At 32.2% G+C, this 17,598-nt stretch overlaps 4 protein-coding genes across 5 annotated transcripts in view; 2 read left to right on the forward strand and 2 right to left on the reverse strand.

Moving 5' to 3' along the window:
- Window positions 1-1,831: 1,831 nt before the first annotated feature.
- LOC132703192 (uncharacterized) lies at window positions 1,832-5,847 on the reverse strand. Its single transcript, XM_060672317.1, has 3 exons — window positions 5,822-5,847; window positions 5,454-5,757; window positions 1,832-3,525 (listed from the first exon to the last, which is right to left on the reverse strand). Exons 1-3 carry the CDS (start codon window positions 5,845-5,847, stop codon window positions 1,834-1,836), a joined length of 2,022 nt encoding a protein of 673 aa, XP_060528300.1. The 3' UTR covers window positions 1,832-1,833.
- Window positions 5,848-6,697: 850 nt separating this feature from the next.
- Window positions 6,698-9,847, forward strand: LOC132703040 (troponin C, isotype gamma-like). Its single transcript, XM_060672070.1, has 6 exons — window positions 6,698-6,849; window positions 7,047-7,074; window positions 7,136-7,251; window positions 7,374-7,527; window positions 8,742-8,873; window positions 9,651-9,847. Exons 1-6 carry the CDS (start codon window positions 6,772-6,774, stop codon window positions 9,674-9,676), a joined length of 534 nt encoding a protein of 177 aa, XP_060528053.1. The 5' UTR covers window positions 6,698-6,771; the 3' UTR covers window positions 9,677-9,847.
- Window positions 9,848-9,951: 104 nt separating this feature from the next.
- Window positions 9,952-13,241, forward strand: LOC132704098 (troponin C, isoallergen Bla g 6.0101-like). Its single transcript, XM_060673863.1, has 7 exons — window positions 9,952-11,640; window positions 11,752-11,763; window positions 11,873-11,933; window positions 11,987-12,102; window positions 12,428-12,581; window positions 12,637-12,768; window positions 12,823-13,241. Exons 1-7 carry the CDS (start codon window positions 11,638-11,640, stop codon window positions 12,846-12,848), a joined length of 504 nt encoding a protein of 167 aa, XP_060529846.1. The 5' UTR covers window positions 9,952-11,637; the 3' UTR covers window positions 12,849-13,241.
- A 566-nt stretch (window positions 13,242-13,807) lies between these two features.
- Window positions 13,808-17,598, reverse strand: part of LOC132704097 (chondroadherin-like protein) — a 104,587-nt gene continuing 100,796 nt past the window's right edge. For both annotated transcript variants that reach the window (XM_060673862.1, XM_060673861.1), the window contains exons 7-9: window positions 17,265-17,445; window positions 17,073-17,212; window positions 13,808-15,857 (exon numbers count right to left, since the gene is read on the reverse strand). In XM_060673862.1, coding sequence (XP_060529845.1) covers window positions 15,583-15,857; window positions 17,073-17,212; window positions 17,265-17,445 — 596 coding nt within the window. In that variant the 3' untranslated portion in view covers window positions 13,808-15,582. The remainder of the gene's footprint in view (window positions 15,858-17,072; window positions 17,213-17,264; window positions 17,446-17,598) is intronic.

The following is a 17,598-nucleotide window of genomic DNA, read 5'->3' on the forward strand; positions in this document are numbered from 1 at the left end:
GCCAATTTTATAATCAGATTTTATGGGGGCCCTTGATCTAGAAAAGGAAATTACTATGCAATTTGAAGAGTTAAGATCTATGCCCTTTCTATCACATTCATAATGCTGTTAATGATGCTGAATTGTAAATTGTCAGAATCATAATGTGATTTACATATAGTTTATTTATTAAACTCAATGTAATAGAAGATATGTGGGGTCTACATTTAGATTAAACAAATGAAATTCAATAGATATATATTGTAGAATACAATTAATCAAACTATATTTCGAGCAATGGTGGGTTTGGTTTCTGACCCCGAGAATTTGATATATCTTATTTCGATAAATTATCGGTAGCATTGTTCAAACGATACAGGTAAAAACGGTTAATTCATGAATTATTTATTTGAATCGACGCACGCTTTGAATAAATAAACGAGATTTATAATATAATTAGAAATCGAGTCCTGTACTGTCCAGACCTGTTAACAATGTGAGCAATTAACTCGATATCGCATGTAATGGAAGTCACGTGGATTTGGACCGTTTTATATCTATTGACTGGCTGCCTGCCAAAACACATATAAACGATCGGATTCAGAAGTCCGCTCAGCGTTTAAATTAAATCGCAGCCGAGGCGGGATCGCCCATGCGAATGTTAATTTAATGCGTACCCCGGATGTCTGGGTTTCTACTCCTCGGTTTCTATTAGTGTTGTTTTCGCGCAATCATCCCAAATTTACCATTAGGCGTTGTTATTGTTTGCCTTCTTTGCAGACTCAAAGGAATATAGGTGAACTCTTTTTTTAACAACCGTTTGCCAAATTTATTCAATTTCAACGCGAAATAGCGAATGTAAGCGTATAATGAGTTGCATATTATAAGTATAATGTTTTCGCAGGATTGGAGGAAGACAGTACATGATTTATTTAATTGGAATACAATTTTATACAAATATACATACAAATTCAAGTTACCACCAGATATTGTTATTGTCTTTATTGCAAAATATGCAGAATGCCTTTTCTTGATTGACTAAATTTGAACTTGTTGCAGTGAGCAATCAAGAATTGCTGGTTGCATATCCCGAATACAACGTTTTGATCCAAGTTAGAAAAAAGTGTGTTTTATTAAAGAAATGATGTTATGATCTAATGATTTAATGATCTTAAAAAGCTATTTTTTTATGTTTTGAATATTGCGTAAAATATAAAATTATTGCTCGGGCATTTTTCGCATCTATTCGTCAATATTTTTACTCAATATTTTTCATTGAGGGATTCCTTTTTTACTACTCTTAAATCAAAAATATATTATTGTATTTGTACTGGAGCCTAAACAAATTTTAAAGCACAAAAAACCATTCCATTTTTCGTAGCCAAAATTAATATAATTATAAAAACCGCTATTTGTATAGGCATAAACAACTAAGATAAAATAAGTCTATTTTGTAAACCTTGTAGATATGCTAATGTAAGAAATTTATGGGTTTACTTCTTGTTATTCTTTTTTTTTTGCTTTCGTTCCTTTGAGCATTTAATTTCATTTCTTAATTTTATTAATTCTGAATGTATTCATTTTTGCATAGAATTATCTTTCGATATTATTATTTTTTTAATTTCGTTTCATTTCGTTTCTGAAATTGTGGAAAATTTATATGGATATATTGTCAACCTCTCAGTTTTTTGGTTTACAATTTATTTAAATATTTCTTTTTTTCGGAAATTATTTATGGTTAAATGTTGTTCCATTTATTATGTTTGTGGAATTTTTTATTATTTTGTCACTGATCATATTCATTTAAGCATGAAATTAAATTCAAACATCATATATCATATATTTGCCGCGGAATTACATGTTGCTGTGGATGTAGGGTTGATAACTATCTCTTCGTTCACGCGGGTGATGAGGAGGGGAAGGCGGGGCTTCGTATATATTTTCGCTAACTTCGTTAGAATGGATTGGATCGTTAATCAATTCCCTGCTCAAAGGATTTTGATAGTTTTTGCATCGCCTATATTTCGGCGTCAGATACCCGTCCGAATTCGTGTAAACCGATAACAAAGTATTCCTTTTCGTATAATCCGGCATGACCAAAAATTCTGGAGCAGACTTATTTTTCACCAGTATCACCCTTTTGTTACCCTTGATAAGCTCGGGATGTTGACGCACTACAAAGTAAACGATTACACTGGCACAGACGACCCCCAGCAGAACCGAGACCACTAGGACGATTATGGCGTACATCATGTCGTTGTTGGTTATCCAGGCCCTTTTGCCCCATTCAAGAGCAATATTCAACGCAGTACATTCTTTATTGGTCAGGGCGAATATGTCCACGGTATCGTTGTTAGCCAGGCATATCGTGTAGGTGCTCTCGTATTGCAAATCCATGTAAATGTCTTGGTCGATTTCATACACGCACCCGTAATCTGACAGGTTCGCCGTGTTAGTCCAAATTAAAAAGTCATTACGTTTTACAATTCCTTGCAACGTCACGACCACTGTCGAGGAGTCCTGGACGTGATATAACGTATAGTCAATATTTCGGCTTTTAAACGCGGCTTCTTGGAGAAATATTTTATTAGTACTTCTCAATTCTGCAAAAGGATATTTGTTAACGCTTCTACAAAGGATTTGGCTAAACTTGTAATCAATGGAATCCGAATCCATTATAGTGGTAGACGTAACCTCAGCGTGCGAGTCGGGAGTGGGCGTAGTTATGGAGTCTGTAGCGGTTGCCACCGGAGTGGAACTATTAGGACAAAAGTCGACATCTTTGAAGTTAACCGATTCACACATCAGCGGGTTCGTGTTATTTCTAGCGAGGAGATACGTCTTAAACCACTGCAAGTCGCAGTCGCATCTCCACCGATTATCGTCAACCCACACTTTGTTGTCTATCGAATTGATATTCTTTAGTAACCCGTTTGGAAGGGTTTCGAGTAAGTTCGAAGTAAAGTCGATTTGCCTCAACCTCGAACCTAGTCCGGCGAAGGCGTCTACTTCAACCGAAGTAATCTTGCTGTCGCATAGGACTATTTGTTCCAGAAAGGGAACGCTAAAGAACATTTTGTCGGTTAACTTGGTGAATGTATTGTACCGTATGTCTAAAGTTCTCAGCGATGATAACGTGGTGTTTGCCGCTGTTATATTCCTTAAAGCGTCGATATCATCCAACAGGTAATTAAATTGAAGCGTTTCGAGGTAAATAGCCGTGGGACCGAAAACATCATTTTCCACCGTGATGCCTCGTTTCGATATAGACTGCATTTGGATCACTTGGATTTTGGAAGCGACAAACGTACTTCTCTTTAAACTTCTAATATTCGAATCGAGGATCGTGAGTGTTAAATATCGGCTACTAGTTGTGAACGGTTTTCCCTCAAACGCATTTTCTCCTAGATTCGAGAGATTAGGGGTGCTGATTATTAATTCGAATACGTCATCATCCAAACTGTTAAGCCAGCCCGCGCGCATCGTGTTGTTGGGAAATAAGACGTTGACCAGCGTCAATTTGATTTCCCCGTTACATTGAACATCCTGAAAATAACAATAATTTTACCACGATTATTGTAATAAAACATCGTAATTTATTCCAAAAATTTTGAGTTAGTAAACTCACATTGGCAATTGAAGTACAAAAATGCTTTCCTTTGTTTTGCTGACATTGTTATTCTAATGTTAACAGAGCTAAGAGAATGATCTAACTACTAAATTAATAAGGTAAAATTTGGAAACCAAAAAACGAAAATGAAGAAAAAATGGCAACCATTGAAAAAACTACCAAAATACACATAATGGGAAGATCGGTCAACCCGTTAATGTGATTCTTTCTTTGAAAATATTGACACTTATTGCGCAATTTTACTTACAAAATAGATATGTTTATTTATAAAACTCTAAGTTTTTCACTTGGTTCACCGAAATTTGCTACTAATTGTTTTGTTAGGTTACACGTTTAATGTTAATTTTGTAAAAGCGGCATAGATACTTTTTTTTCTACTCTCGTCTGTAAAATTGCCAATTATACACCGATCTAGCGTACGGGAAGAGTCACTTTACCACGTCCGTTTCGTTTCCCACAGACGGGAACCACTTCGGATATTTTCGGGATTTTACCGCACGATTTTGGAAGTAATCGGATATTTTCGAAGATTTTACCGCACAGTTTGAATTTTGACGTTTGTCAATTCTGACGGTCATGTATTAGGGTTGTTTTGCAAAAATGTACCCAAAAAACTAATACACAGAAAATGTTATGCAATATATCAGACAATTTATATACTATTAGCTATAATTAAAATATAGTAGACTAGTCGGTAAGTAAAGTGACATATATAATTTAAGTTTCCCACAGAAATTTTACATACTGTTCACATGAACTTTAGTCGTTGTTAAGTTTTTATATTAATATATTATATATATTATTAATATGTATTAATACCAATTATACCAATTGTACTATTTTCAAATATCCATGTCTCATCAGTACAAACAAAACAAAATTGAAGGTTAGGACCTGACAATTAGTTTGTGACCTTAATTTTTTAATCATTTTATACAATTAATAAAATTGAAAATATATAGCACTATAAGAACATTTTTGGTGCCAAAAAAGATAAAACTTCTACTTCACAAGGTAGAGAAACTTTCATTTGGAGTGAAATACGTGAAATTATGTCCGTGTTATATGCAAATTTGGAATTTTGGCATCTTTTGAAACTCATGAATAATTCTAAAACCAATGAAGAATGACGTTTTTTTCAGAATGAAACAAAAAAAAAAGATAATTGATTTTTTAAAAATACCAACCAAGTCGAAAATATTTTTGTCTATTATCCAATTAAATATAAATTTGTCAATATTTAATTTAATTCTGAGAATTCAAAGCCATTTTTCATTATTTATATATCCTTGGCATTTCATTCCTGAATCTCAATTTTGTCATCCCAATTTTGTTGATTAAAACTAATAGTGGTTGATGTTGCTTCTTGGAAGTTAGTATATTGACAATAAGTTAATTTCGCCGCGGAAATAAGAAATTCGCTTTAAATGTTGGTCGATATCATAATTGGTAACATTGTTTCTCCAAATTTTTAATATTTTTTACTCTTAGTACCTATATTTAAATCTTGACTAACAATTAATTCAATCCACGATCATCAGTCAGTTTATGTCAACAATAACTATTTTCTATTTTAACACAATTTGAACTAATATTTAAGGGTTATAACTAATTAATAATAACGATATAGCATAATTTTTTTCTATATATTTTTAGTCTTCATGAAGAAGCCCATATTTTTTTCGGCAACTGAAAGTTAGATTAAGCACCCGATATATTTTATTGCTTATATATAACCTATCAAAGAATTACCAAAAAAGAATGTTCGTATTGTGATTTGTCGTGATATGCTTAACACTATCCCGTTAATGTTTTCACTGTTCATAATTTTTTTATGACTTACCTTTGTAATATAATTAATCGTTTCGGCTACTGTCGTTATATCTACTTCGCTGCACCGCACTAAACAAGTTTCCGTCATTTCACAACCTTGCGCACTATCAGACTGTTTGTGCCTAAAAGTTGGTTGACTTTTTTCAAACACCTGACTAGATACCTGCGCAGTACCGTTGGTGGCTACAGAGTTGCCGTTACCATAATACAATATCTGCGCAATCACCGCGATAGCGAATAACACGCAGAAAGCACATATAATTACGTTTATTAGGTTCGGCTCTAGTTTGTAAGATTTCCTTGCTTCGAAAATGCTAAAAAATACGTAACCAATTAAGAACCTGAAGTAAGTAATATAATGTAAGTAATGTCGCTTACTTTTGGGTTGCGAAAACGTACTTCATGTTTCCACAAATGCGTACGTGAACTTGACGGGTAACATTGAAATTCAATGCCAAACATTTTGCGTTATTCCGCCATTCCTATACAAGTCATGAAATATATTTTGAGCTCATAAGTATTTCCAAAGCCGAACCGCTTCCGACATATGTTCGATAATCTCTTTGATAATTTTGTGTTAATGAAATAGATTTGCAAGATAAAATTTTGCATTGCGATTTCACCTTGATTTATACACGACATAAATAACTTTCATCGCACATCACTGTAAATTTTATTGTTCTTGGTTTACTTCGTTTATTTATTAGTCCATACAAAAAATTAATTCCTATTGGTATCTAAGGATTTTGATTATGTATATTGGCAAAAAAAATCTTTAAAATCAAATCTTTTTAGAAATTGGTATAACGGAATATTGACAAGCAAATTATTCAATTAATTAATGAGAAAGATTTTTAACTTTGGGGTTTTTAACCAAACTACTTCTTCGACATCACTATTTTTTTGTTAATATAATATCTATTTAATTTTCAACTTAAATAATTTCAATAAATTGAATCAAGAAGAAAATCACAAGTAATTGTAATTTTTGATGTCGATTCGAAAATAAATTAAAGGATATTGCACTTCATTTCCTGTGTACCAACATTCTTTTTAATTTGCTTTTATTTGCAAACATCCTCTAAAAGGTTTTTGAATTTAGCATCTTCTTCCAAACTTTTTATTTACGATTGTCCAAACAAAAAATCAAATCGGAATGGTGATTTTATATTATGAGTTCGGTCCTGGACACCAGACGATGCTAAAGAATAACCTAGATATCTTTAGATGATTGGCATACCAAACCTTCAAATAAAACCAAGAAGTTCGTCTGTTCTATTTTGTACTTCCCTGTTAAAATCCCCCTCCCAGACTTGTGCAGAATAGACATGAACAAGAGACCCAAACTGCAGAAAGTGCTGTCCTTTCTCGAAAGTTTTGATAGCGGTGATGGTAAAGTAAATATGGTAAATAACTTATTCAAATATTTTACTTCAGTGTTGTGTATATTTTTTTTTTAAATTAAAACAGTAGTGCTACGTGCCGTAAAAATGTTCAATGAACGAATTAAGTCAAATTCGTGTTTTTAATTTTCGCGTTGTATCCAAAATAAAATTAAAATTAATTCCATAGTTGGTAACCAATAAACTATTTACATTTGCAGGAAGATTTAGATAAAGAGCAGCTTTCTAGTAAGTATTAGCAAACCTCTATCCACTGAAAGATGTACATCAAAAAACAATGCCGTTCTAGTGCTCAAAACCACATTCGATGCGTTTGATGTCGATAAGAAAGGATATATCGGAACGGACATGATTGGAACCATTATGGATATGTTGGGTACGCAGTTAGCTGGAAGGGAATTGGAGGTAAAATAGCAATACAAAGTTAGAAAAGTTGCTAAATTTTGTTATAAAACTCCAGAAAATTTATTTGTTTTAGAGAAAACCGAATTTCGAATAATCAATTTAAACTGATTCAAAAATTGCAGGCTGTCATCAGCGAAATTGACGAAGATGGTAATGGTGAGGTCAGTTTTGAAGAGTTTGCAAATTTGGCTGCGAGATTTTTAGTCGAAGATGACGAAGACACGGATGCCATACACGTGGAACTAAAAGGTGCTTTTAGGCTCTACGACAGAGAAGGTAAGGCCATCAAATATAGAATACAACTATGTAAAAGTATCACTGCCGCGTGCTGCTTGCTTTTTACAATGGTTATAACAATATCATTATTTGTTTTTTTCTCAATTCCAACTGACCTCTTTGCATTATTCGCGACAAACCTTGTTCTATTTTGGAAAATGTAAATAGTGAAATACTATCTAACCGACAGTTAAAATAAAGCAAATTTTTTAGCGGTGTGAGCAGCCAACATTTTCAATAATCTAAACGCATTCGGACATTTTTAGAAACATTGTTTGTGAACGTTTCATATTCCGCAAACTTATGAAACTTAAATGCAATGTAATGAATGTAAAAGTCGATTAAAAAATATATCATCGCCCATAAATAAACAATTTCCGAAAGCAATAACAACCACTATTAAGTTTTGCCGGTTTTTTATATTTAATTTTTTTTGAGTATTAATATCAATTTTTTAAATTTTATTTTTAAATTAATTCATTTTTTGATAATGCGTTATATATTGATAACGCGCTCGTTTAAAAATTGATACAAATAATTTGAAGAGATTTTTCAAAACATCGTCGATTTACGAAATAAAAAATGTATTCCTATCATTTGCACCATTCGAAATACTCTCTACACTTTGGATATTTTTTTACTATTTTTATTTATGTAAAAAAAAACTAATTATCCTGAGTCCCAGGATCCTTAAATGGGGAAAAAAATGGGTTTAATTTTTTTGTGATTGTTAAGATGGTATTGTTATATTCTTAACAAAAGGTTTCTCTGATATTTTTATATAGCAATTTGTATTAATTTAACGATTAACCATTATAGGGCTTTTTCTTTTCGACCTTAATTATACCATTTGATTCTTATTAAATAAATAAATGCTATAAACAATAAATAAGGTTATTCTTACCCAATGCTAGAAAAAATAAACCATAAAAATTACAGAGCAGCGCTGCATCTATAAAAATGAGATAATAAATTAAATGTTGGATCTTAAAAACTAAATTAATTTTCTTCCTTAGGAAGCGAATTTTTTACCTCTTAGCCAACCTATATGTCTTTTTTTTTTTCAAAGTACCGTAATTAGGTTGACTATTTTTGACTAAAGTTTTGAAGATTTATTTTTCTGCCTTGTGACAAATTGTCCCTGCCTAGATTTGTACGAAATTCCTCTAAACTAAATTATTTCTCTGATGATATATAAACAAACACATTCTTAGGCAATGGATTTATAACAATCGAAGTGTTGAGAGAAATATTACGGGAATTGGATGAAAAATTAACGGAAGACGATCTGGACAACATGATTGATGAAATAGATACGGACGGCTCTGGCACCGTCGACTGGGAGGGTACGTATGAAATATCACTTGGCACGTTGAATTGAGAATGTAAATCAAGACCACAAGTAAAATTATAAATTCAGTTATTTATCGAATGCTCCCTTTGTCAAGCCATTAGAATAAATTTATTAATAGTGACACCAGAGTCTTAAGCTCAATTTACACAAGCAGTGTCAATATCTTTTTTTCCTTTGGTTCCGCTACTGTGTTAATGTTGAAAATTTTTCAAAATAAATAAGTAGGCGAATATGTGATATAGATATCAATGTTCTAACACCTCTATTTACACATTAAAAGATAGATTTTTACGTTTTAGGTGATTATTGTAGATTCGACTTTGAGTTTTATATTTTGGTTTGTTAAATAAATAAAATGCTTTACATGGTTGCTTTTGGTTTTGTTGGTTTTTACTATGTTGTTATCGGTAAAGCATCTATCGAATTTTGTATTATTTAATTAATAACTTAAGTTATCTTTTGTAAAAAAAGTGGATTTTTTGTGGTATTTTTTCCAAAAGTAATAAAACTTAAACACTAAAATTGCATCGTGTGAAATAAGCTTTGCGTATGTAACTGTGGGGTAAATTTATTGGCAATTGTCTGAGTTTTTCGGATAATTTGAATTTAATCAGATTTGTGTTCAAGACACTCAAAACAAACAAATTAAAAAGAAATTGAGGAAGGTAATTTTTCGTTTTGTCGAGTCTCATTCCTGTGGTATAATATTATTTCCCAGTAACCACCGTCTGTAATAATCCAATTTTTTAACATAGGATTTCCATTTCAGAATTTAAAGCAGTAATGATTGGTTAAAATATTTTAAAGAGCCGAGATATACCGAAGCAGTAGGACTGTATCCATTCTATTCATAACATTATCCCATTATATTCGTTACTTATCCCGAAATATTGTAGTTTAGACTTTTCCATTGTTTTTTACAGTGACTTGTGACAAATAGTTAAATAAATATGCGAGATTAATTAATTCGTAGTTTGTTTTACAGGGTGGTTCGTAATAATAATCCGTAATTCCAAATGTAAGCATAAAAGTTCACTGAATTGTAATGAAGATCAATTCAAATTGATTTTCAATAACAAATTTTAGAAATTTTATTTTCTGGAAACTACCCATAACGTAATATGCCGTATATCCAAATTAGGCTCGCACCTTCAGTCCAAAGGACTGTACATTATTTGCCAAACTTTACTCATCGGTATATGTGTTTATTGGCACAAATGTACGCGCGTAACGCAACTAAATGTTTGGTATTTCGTTAAGGACATGACCCTTTCTCACCTGCGATGTGATGATAAACTTATGTTCGTTTATATATAAAAGAAGGGTTTATCGAAACTGTTATGACATATTGGTGTCAGTTTTGTATTTGAACGATACCAACGCGTACCAGTAGAAATGGCAGACGCTGCTCCCACTGAAACAGCTGAAGTATGTATTTTCATCCAGAGTGTATTTAGGTAATTAATAATTTTATTATTATTTTATCCTTTTACCAGAAAACGGAAGAGGTAAGATGGAAGTCAGAAATAAAAACTTTTAGTGCGAATTGTTAATTATTTTCGTATTTTAGAGCCCAAAGAAACCAAAGGTGAGTAATTTTTGTGAACAGCGTTTTTCTAATTACAAATTTGACTCTCAGTTCAAACTATTTCCAAATACGGTTGCCTAATTGCTAAGGGTTGTGGGTTTACCCGTATAAAGAGACCTAATTGAAATTAAAAAATTAAGTGTATACTCAAAAATTACAAAAAAAAGTTCTAGAACATTTCCGAAGAAAACAAAGTAACTACAAAATTTTCGATTTCACATTAAATCGTGAAAATGAGATAAATGGCAAAAATCTTTAATCAGTCAATAGAGTTAAAAATACAAAAAATTTGGATCGCACTTGTATAATGTCTAGTAAGAGTTCATCATTGAGGGGGTTCAAAAAAAGGTTTCTGGCGTATACGTAGTTGTAAATCTTTAAAAAATACTCTTATGCTGTTTCATACAGATCTATGATTCATTTGTATGAATGTATTAAATTTAAGTCCACTTGACAAAGAAGAAAGCAACATGTCCGGATAGATTTATATTACAGGTGAAATAATATTGAGCATGAAGAACGTAACTGAATTTTATTCACTCTGACACAAGATCACGAGGTCAACACTAATCTAAAGTTATTGAGGGCTGTCTTATACTATTTACTTTTTTGTATCTCGTTTGTAAAAGTACTTGTATTCCAAAAAAAAAATACAATTTTTACAATCTTACTAAGAGGTGCTTGACCTAGAATTTGGAAATAAGTTATTAAAATCCGTCCTAATTTTTTTTTTAAATATCGACATAAAAGCAGCTTGTTGTTTTAGCTGGTTAGTGAATATTATAGGTAATCATAAAATGATATACATATTTCGCAATGTATATCTTTTAAAAGTACTTAAATAAAAATTTTAAAAATTGATTAATATTTTTTTTGCTTAGTTTATTAATATTTATTATTTTATGAGAATTATTGTTATCGTTATTTTGGTCAGGTTATAAGGAGTCGTTTGTTGTTTACATTATTATTAAGCAAAAGTGTTTTGGCAATTGCATCGCCTTGGCAAATAAAAACCGAGCTAAAATTAACAGTCATTTGTGCGCCCAATTTTATTACCTAATTAATTTGATGACGATTGATTGACAATTTTATAAATGAAGGTTCCGATCGATAGTTTGACCAAATTGTTGTTTTGTTTGTGCCTGTAAGAGTTTTGACAATAAGCGTAATGGTAAGTTTGTTGTGCGAATTGCGATGTTTTTATTTTCCCATAATTTTTGTGAATATTTTAATTTTTCTAATTACATCTTACGATATATTCTAAAATTTATTTTTGTTTCAGGCCCATGCTGAGGTAGGTTTGTTTTATTTATTTATTGCTTTGGTTTCTAAATTATTCGTTAATTGGGTCATTTTTTGTTTTTTGTTTGGATTCGCATTTTCTAAAATTTACGTTCATTTAGGAGGTTAATATTGATTACGAATCTCTGAATCACCTGGACATATCGAGGGAGCAATTGAAAAGTAACTTCTATAAATAAGAAAAAGTGCTTTTATTAAATTCGAGCGTCTTGCAGTGCTGAAGCATATTTTTGACTCGTTCGATCTGGACAAGAAGGGTGAGATTGGAGTTGATATGATTGGACAAATCTTGGATATGTTAGGTCATCAACTTAGCCCAGAAGAATTAACAGTAAGTTTTAACACTTTCTTTACCAGAATACATTTTTTCAATCTTACATATTTTCTCGACATTTTGAGGGCTCCAATTTATTTTAATTTTTAATTCATCTGAGAGGTCTTGAAATTGAGTCCTTTTTCTATTGGAAACATATAAATAAATAATATATATATATATATATATATATATATATATATATATATATATATATATATATATATATATATATATATATATATATATATATATATATATAATAATTAAGGAGTTTGTTGTGTTCATAATTAGTAGAAAGTTTTCACGTTTGTAAACGTTTGATGAAACATATTTGTTGTAGAAAATTATTTCGGAAATTGACTCTGACGGAAACGGAGTGATGAGTTTCGAAGAGTTCGCTCACTTGGCCGCGAGGTTCGTGGTTGAGGAGGAGGAAGATGTCGAGGCCATTTTGAGGGAACTTAAAGACGCGTTTAGGTTATACGACAAAGATGGTGCTCCAGTTTTGTTTTTTTTATTTGGTCTTTTAAGCAAATAGTGTATTCGTAGGCCTAGGATACATCACCGTGGACTTACTAAGAGACATTTTGAAGGAACTAGATGACAAACTGACCCCGCAGGATCTTAACGAAATGATTAAAGAGATTGACACTGACAATTCCGGTACAGTTGATTGGGAAGGTAGATTAAATTGTTTTGAGATATCTGACTTGCTAAAGTGGATTAATTTTCTAGAATTCAAAGCTATGATGATTGGTTAGTATCAATCACCATCTAAAGGGACTCTGTAAAGACTGAATAAATGGGTTGATGAATTTCGTTCACCAACATTATTCATTAAATTAATGTAAATGGAGAAAAGTAAATTTAAGATTTGTTGTTTATATGTTTTATTTTGCCATAACTTATAGGGTTCTTTACCTACAAGTGGCGCAATCCAATTTTAGCAGGTTTTTTTAAATAATAAAATAATTTGAAATAAAAATTCGTAATCATTAGTAAGAACGTTATTAAAATGTTAATAAAAAGTTTCAAGTTTTCAAAGCACTCTATAAAGAAGACAAATATTCTGAATATTCGTTACAGGAATATATTGGGGTTAAAAAAAATTATCGCACTAGATTGTTTGCTTTATTTAATTACATCGAAGAAAGAAATCAAATTTTTATTTTGATTACTGCAGTAAACTTGTATTTGTAACTTTGTAACTGCAGATTTCTGAGCTACAAATTTTGAGATTTAACGCAAATGTCATGGATAAAATGTTTTTCTTTTTTATAATTTCGTATTATTAGATTGTGACAGAATGGTTCTTTTCAACCAGGTAAATATTAGACGCATATTTCTATACGTTGACAGGTATTGCAGTAAATATTGCTAGAAAGAACCAATAAATTATTTATTTATTTAAGTTAGTATTTAGAATCAAAATAATGTACTCAAATGGCAATTCCACTAGTAGAGCTAACCACTCGCCACCGCCGTAAAACTCTCGTCGGTCGTAGATTATTAATAGATATTTAATCTTGTTGGGCCTACGGGTACCACTTTCCGCAAAAATAATTTTATTTCGAGATCAGAAAGGTGTCACATTTTATATAAATGATTTGGCTTGAATCTCAATATTTTCAACTCGGGCTCTAGAAATGAATATATCACCATGTACATTTCTATGGAACTTGAATCTACTGGAATTTCTGGGAAAATTTAAGTATCTGCGCAATTTGAGAAAAAAAAGCGCTTCAGTGTCAGCATAAAATTTATTGATATCGACATTAATAATATAACTTGGATATAATATGACACATATCATTGCACAACAGCCATTTTCTTAATTTAGTAGGATATGAATAGTGCATATAATTTTGAATATTATTTTTCACAATATCTGGATACAATAAGTATTAAAAAATGAAGGGTCTGGTCCGCAGTCGCGTTGTTGTGTTGATAACGACCTGACACTAGAAAATTTAGAAAAATATTGTTTTCTTTGAGCTTATAACACGACAACACGAGAATAATGTTGAACCAGGACCGGATATGTCTTGAAATGGTCTGGCAGATGCCACTCTCTACAAATGGCCGCCGAAACATTGCCACAAAAATACCATTAACGAATTGCACCACTTACAACACAACTCGAACAAGGATATGTTAATTTTACCACAGACAGTCTGGATTTTGTAATGATATGTTTATATACGGCGCACAAGCCTTAATTAACTGAAATATTGCCAGGGTTAATTCGTTTTCCGAAGCCTTCATGCAAACTTTTGACGATCGAGTGTAATGAATTTTTATGGCAAATACGGGAAACTACGAACTACCTTTTTAGGTACTTGTAGAGCAAAAATTGCATGAAGAAGAACTGACTTACGAAATCCTAAATGTAAGTTTGGATCGTTCTAACGGTGGGATCGAGCAATACTTTTACAACTACACTAGAAAAATGTGTACATAGCGTTACACAATAATATACTAATACACCGATGTCACAAACATGATATGGATATCAAAGCTCAAATTTTGGGGTTAGTTCCCTTTTCAACCTAGCACGTTGATGAATCTAATGTATTTTCCTTAATTATGATAAATAGTTACGAAAATACCTTTGCGTAAAATGCCTACCTATTCCACCAGATATGTCTAGGCCTGTTTGTCCCAAATATTACCTCTTCATTATATTGGTGCGCGCGATTTATCACGATAAAGAAACAAATTTTAATCTCTGAAAAAAAAAGGCAGAGAAAAAAATTAAAAAATCGAAACGGTCTCAATGACACAGACTACACATAGACATCGAGATAAAGAACGACGAGAAAATTGGGACACGATTTTTGTGGTGGTTACATTATAGAATAAACAATCTATACTCTAAAGGGAAACTTGATATGTATGCGTTTAAATAAATTCGAATTTTTATTGAAGAGACACAATCACTTGCATATGTTAAGGAAAAACCGCAGCCTTGACAATAAAAATTCGAACGCGTATTTTTTTCGGTTCACTCTATATCATTTTAAACGAATCAGAGCAAACTCTGTCAACAATAATAAATGACATTTATAGAGAATATTAAATGTGAATCTCAAAAAGCACGAACACTAGACTAGAAGCAATTACATGCCCTATTTCTTTTTTGTTTTCTGCAACATAACGTACCTTAAAATACAAAACTATCGCTACTTATCACTATATCTCATCGTTTCAACGGACTAGACTCCAGGTTATATCGTTCCAAGTTTTTTTTTATGCAAACCTAAACCGTCCTCTACCAATTTAGCTTAATTCAGAGCAATTAATCAATCCTTTGTTGTTGCAACTCCTCCAAAATCTGGTGTAGCTTAGTTTCATCTCAAATTGGAAAAAATACATATCTAAATTATAAAACCAATTTTGATAACCACAACTACCCTTGCTGAGGGAAATCGGGTCAGTTGAAACGATTCATACACTAAGAAACAAATTTTGACGCGTCTGTCGCCTAATCATATTTTAACTAACCACTAAATAACTGACTAATGTACTAAAGGCTAAGGACAATGATGTTTCGACTGCCTTTCCAGCCCGATTGGGACTAACGATCTCGTACGATTTTATTTTACATTTCATTTTTTCTAACGGCAGACTGTCCAGAGTGTACTCCCTGTGTTCGTATTGCATCGTGCATACCGTCCGTTTCTTTTGCATCATTTCGTCGTCTTTGTCTTTCAAGTTTCGTAGCCAGTTCTTGTACCATTGCAGTTCGCATTCGCACAATAGAGGATTATCTAGAAAAGGTAAAGGTTAATTCTAGTTGCTTTTACTAACTTTGTTTTGGTAAAGCCTATCGTCGTGTGTATAATCCGCCTTTTGATTGAAAAAATGACATTGTTCTAGATGAATCACCTGCTTAATGCTTGATGGTATTATGGGCTACCCTTTTTCTTTTCCTGATTATTTGGTTCATCTGAAAGGCTCTGGCATTTGGCTTAAGTGCATCTGCACGTACTTTTAGCACATAAGCTCGAAGGAAATTTATATATAGAATATTTCTTTAATTTGATTTACCAAACCGCAACAGGCTTTCAATTGATTTTTGCGATAAGTTACTAAGAAGAAGTACATAATAATTAAAATTCAAAATTTCTTAAAAGTTGTTTAGATAATATGAAACCCTATTAACTTTAACTAAAGTCGCACCGTCCGAAGAAAATAATTTTAGAAAAACTCTTGCCATTACCATTCTTTCTTTCTTCCTTCATTATTAGCCTTTTTATTAGTCTAGCTAAATATAATCGATTTTGTTTAGAAATTTTAGGGTTTTATTAAAAAGTCGAATTTTTACATCCATTTATGAAATATTCACTTCAGACGAAATTGTATCGACTCAATCGTTCAAATTAATCAAATAAGAGACGAGGTTTGACTGACACGTCTATAGAAAGAGAACTGAAAGAAAAAAACAGAGACCATTATGTAAATAACTTTGTGTGCGTGGTTTATATTTTGCGTCCTAAACCTTTTTATCTCACAATTTATTCTGGTTTGTGGTAAGGGAAATTATGTGGCCTTTGTTCGAACATTTCGCCACGTAATTTTAGGGTACATAATTTGAGAAAGGGGATTTCAACGTCAAGTTCGGAATAAGCCTTTTTATTAATTTTCGTGCCTCTTTTAATTCTCACATTACTTATACCTCTAGTGAAACAATCGCTTGCAGCTTTTATATTTGATCTCTGTTTTAATGGCATTTACATATTTTTTCCATATTCGTTAGCAAAATTAATCGGAAATCATAGCAAAGTGGCTCTTTTTACACCAGTGTAGAAAAGTAAATCTGGCAATCAGTTATACGCACGAGTATGATTGGTTGTATAGTCCGTATAGCGTCCAATAGCCATTTAACAGACTAGTTCGTTTTTTGCTCACTTTTTCTAATAACAATGACTTTGGTCTAATTTTAATTTGCAACGATTTTGGAAATATGCCGCGTACAGACTTACCCATTATATCAATTACTCTCAGCGTGTCCAAAATTGGGTCGACTACATCCTCGGGGATATGCATGAGTTTGTTGTTTTGGAGATTGAGTGTTTCCAGAGAATTCAGGTTCTCAAAAATCACTCCGCTTAACGACCTTATACTGAAAAAGCAGACTGTGCCGAAAAAAATCGAGGCACTTTTATCAAACTTACTCATTTTTCTGCAAATTCAAGAACGTAATCGAGTCTCCGTAACCGGCAAACGCGTCTTCTGCGATGAACGAGATGTTGTTCGCCCTCAAATCCAAGTGACGTAACCGATGCAGCCGCTTCAAAGCCTCCGTAGGTATTGTATGAATATTGTTATCTCCCAGTCTGAGATATTGCAAGTTCTCTGGAAACAAAAGCCGATGGAGACATATAGTTTCATATTTACGTTATCCATCTAAGTATTCCATCTGAACAATGTCCATTCTATTTTTATTGTCAATCCTTTTGTGGAGTTCCCAACAATTCATGTCGAGAATTACAAATCCCAAATTTCCCT

This window comes from Cylas formicarius, unplaced genomic scaffold (assembly GCF_029955315.1).
Source record: "Cylas formicarius isolate icCylForm1 unplaced genomic scaffold, icCylForm1.1 PGA_scaffold_6__28_contigs__length_40554024, whole genome shotgun sequence".
In the NCBI taxonomy this organism is placed as follows: Eukaryota; Metazoa; Arthropoda; class Insecta; order Coleoptera; family Brentidae; genus Cylas; species Cylas formicarius.

Excerpts from the sequence above, each read along its gene's own strand:
- LOC132703192 (XM_060672317.1), bottom strand. The coding sequence starts at position 5,847 with ATGAAGTACGTTTTCGCAACCCAAAA. Across the intron at positions 5,758-5,821 it reads TACGTTTTCGCAACCCAAAA|CATTTTCGAAGCAAGGAAAT; the intron begins GTAAGCGACATT and ends CGTATTTTTTAG. Across the intron at positions 3,526-5,453 it reads CGATTAATTATATTACAAAG|GATGTTCAATGTAACGGGGA; the intron begins GTAAGTCATAAA and ends TGTTATTTTCAG.
- LOC132703040 (XM_060672070.1), top strand. The coding sequence starts at position 6,772 with ATGAACAAGAGACCCAAACTGCAGAAAGTGCTGTCCTTTCTCGAAAGT. Across the intron at positions 7,252-7,373 it reads TAGCTGGAAGGGAATTGGAG|GCTGTCATCAGCGAAATTGA; the intron begins GTAAAATAGCAA and ends CAAAAATTGCAG. Across the intron at positions 8,874-9,650 it reads TGGCACCGTCGACTGGGAGG|AATTTAAAGCAGTAATGATT; the intron begins GTACGTATGAAA and ends TTTCCATTTCAG.
- LOC132704098 (XM_060673863.1), top strand. Across the intron at positions 12,582-12,636 it reads TAGGTTATACGACAAAGATG|GCCTAGGATACATCACCGTG; the intron begins GTGCTCCAGTTT and ends GTGTATTCGTAG. Across the intron at positions 12,769-12,822 it reads CGGTACAGTTGATTGGGAAG|AATTCAAAGCTATGATGATT; the intron begins GTAGATTAAATT and ends TTAATTTTCTAG.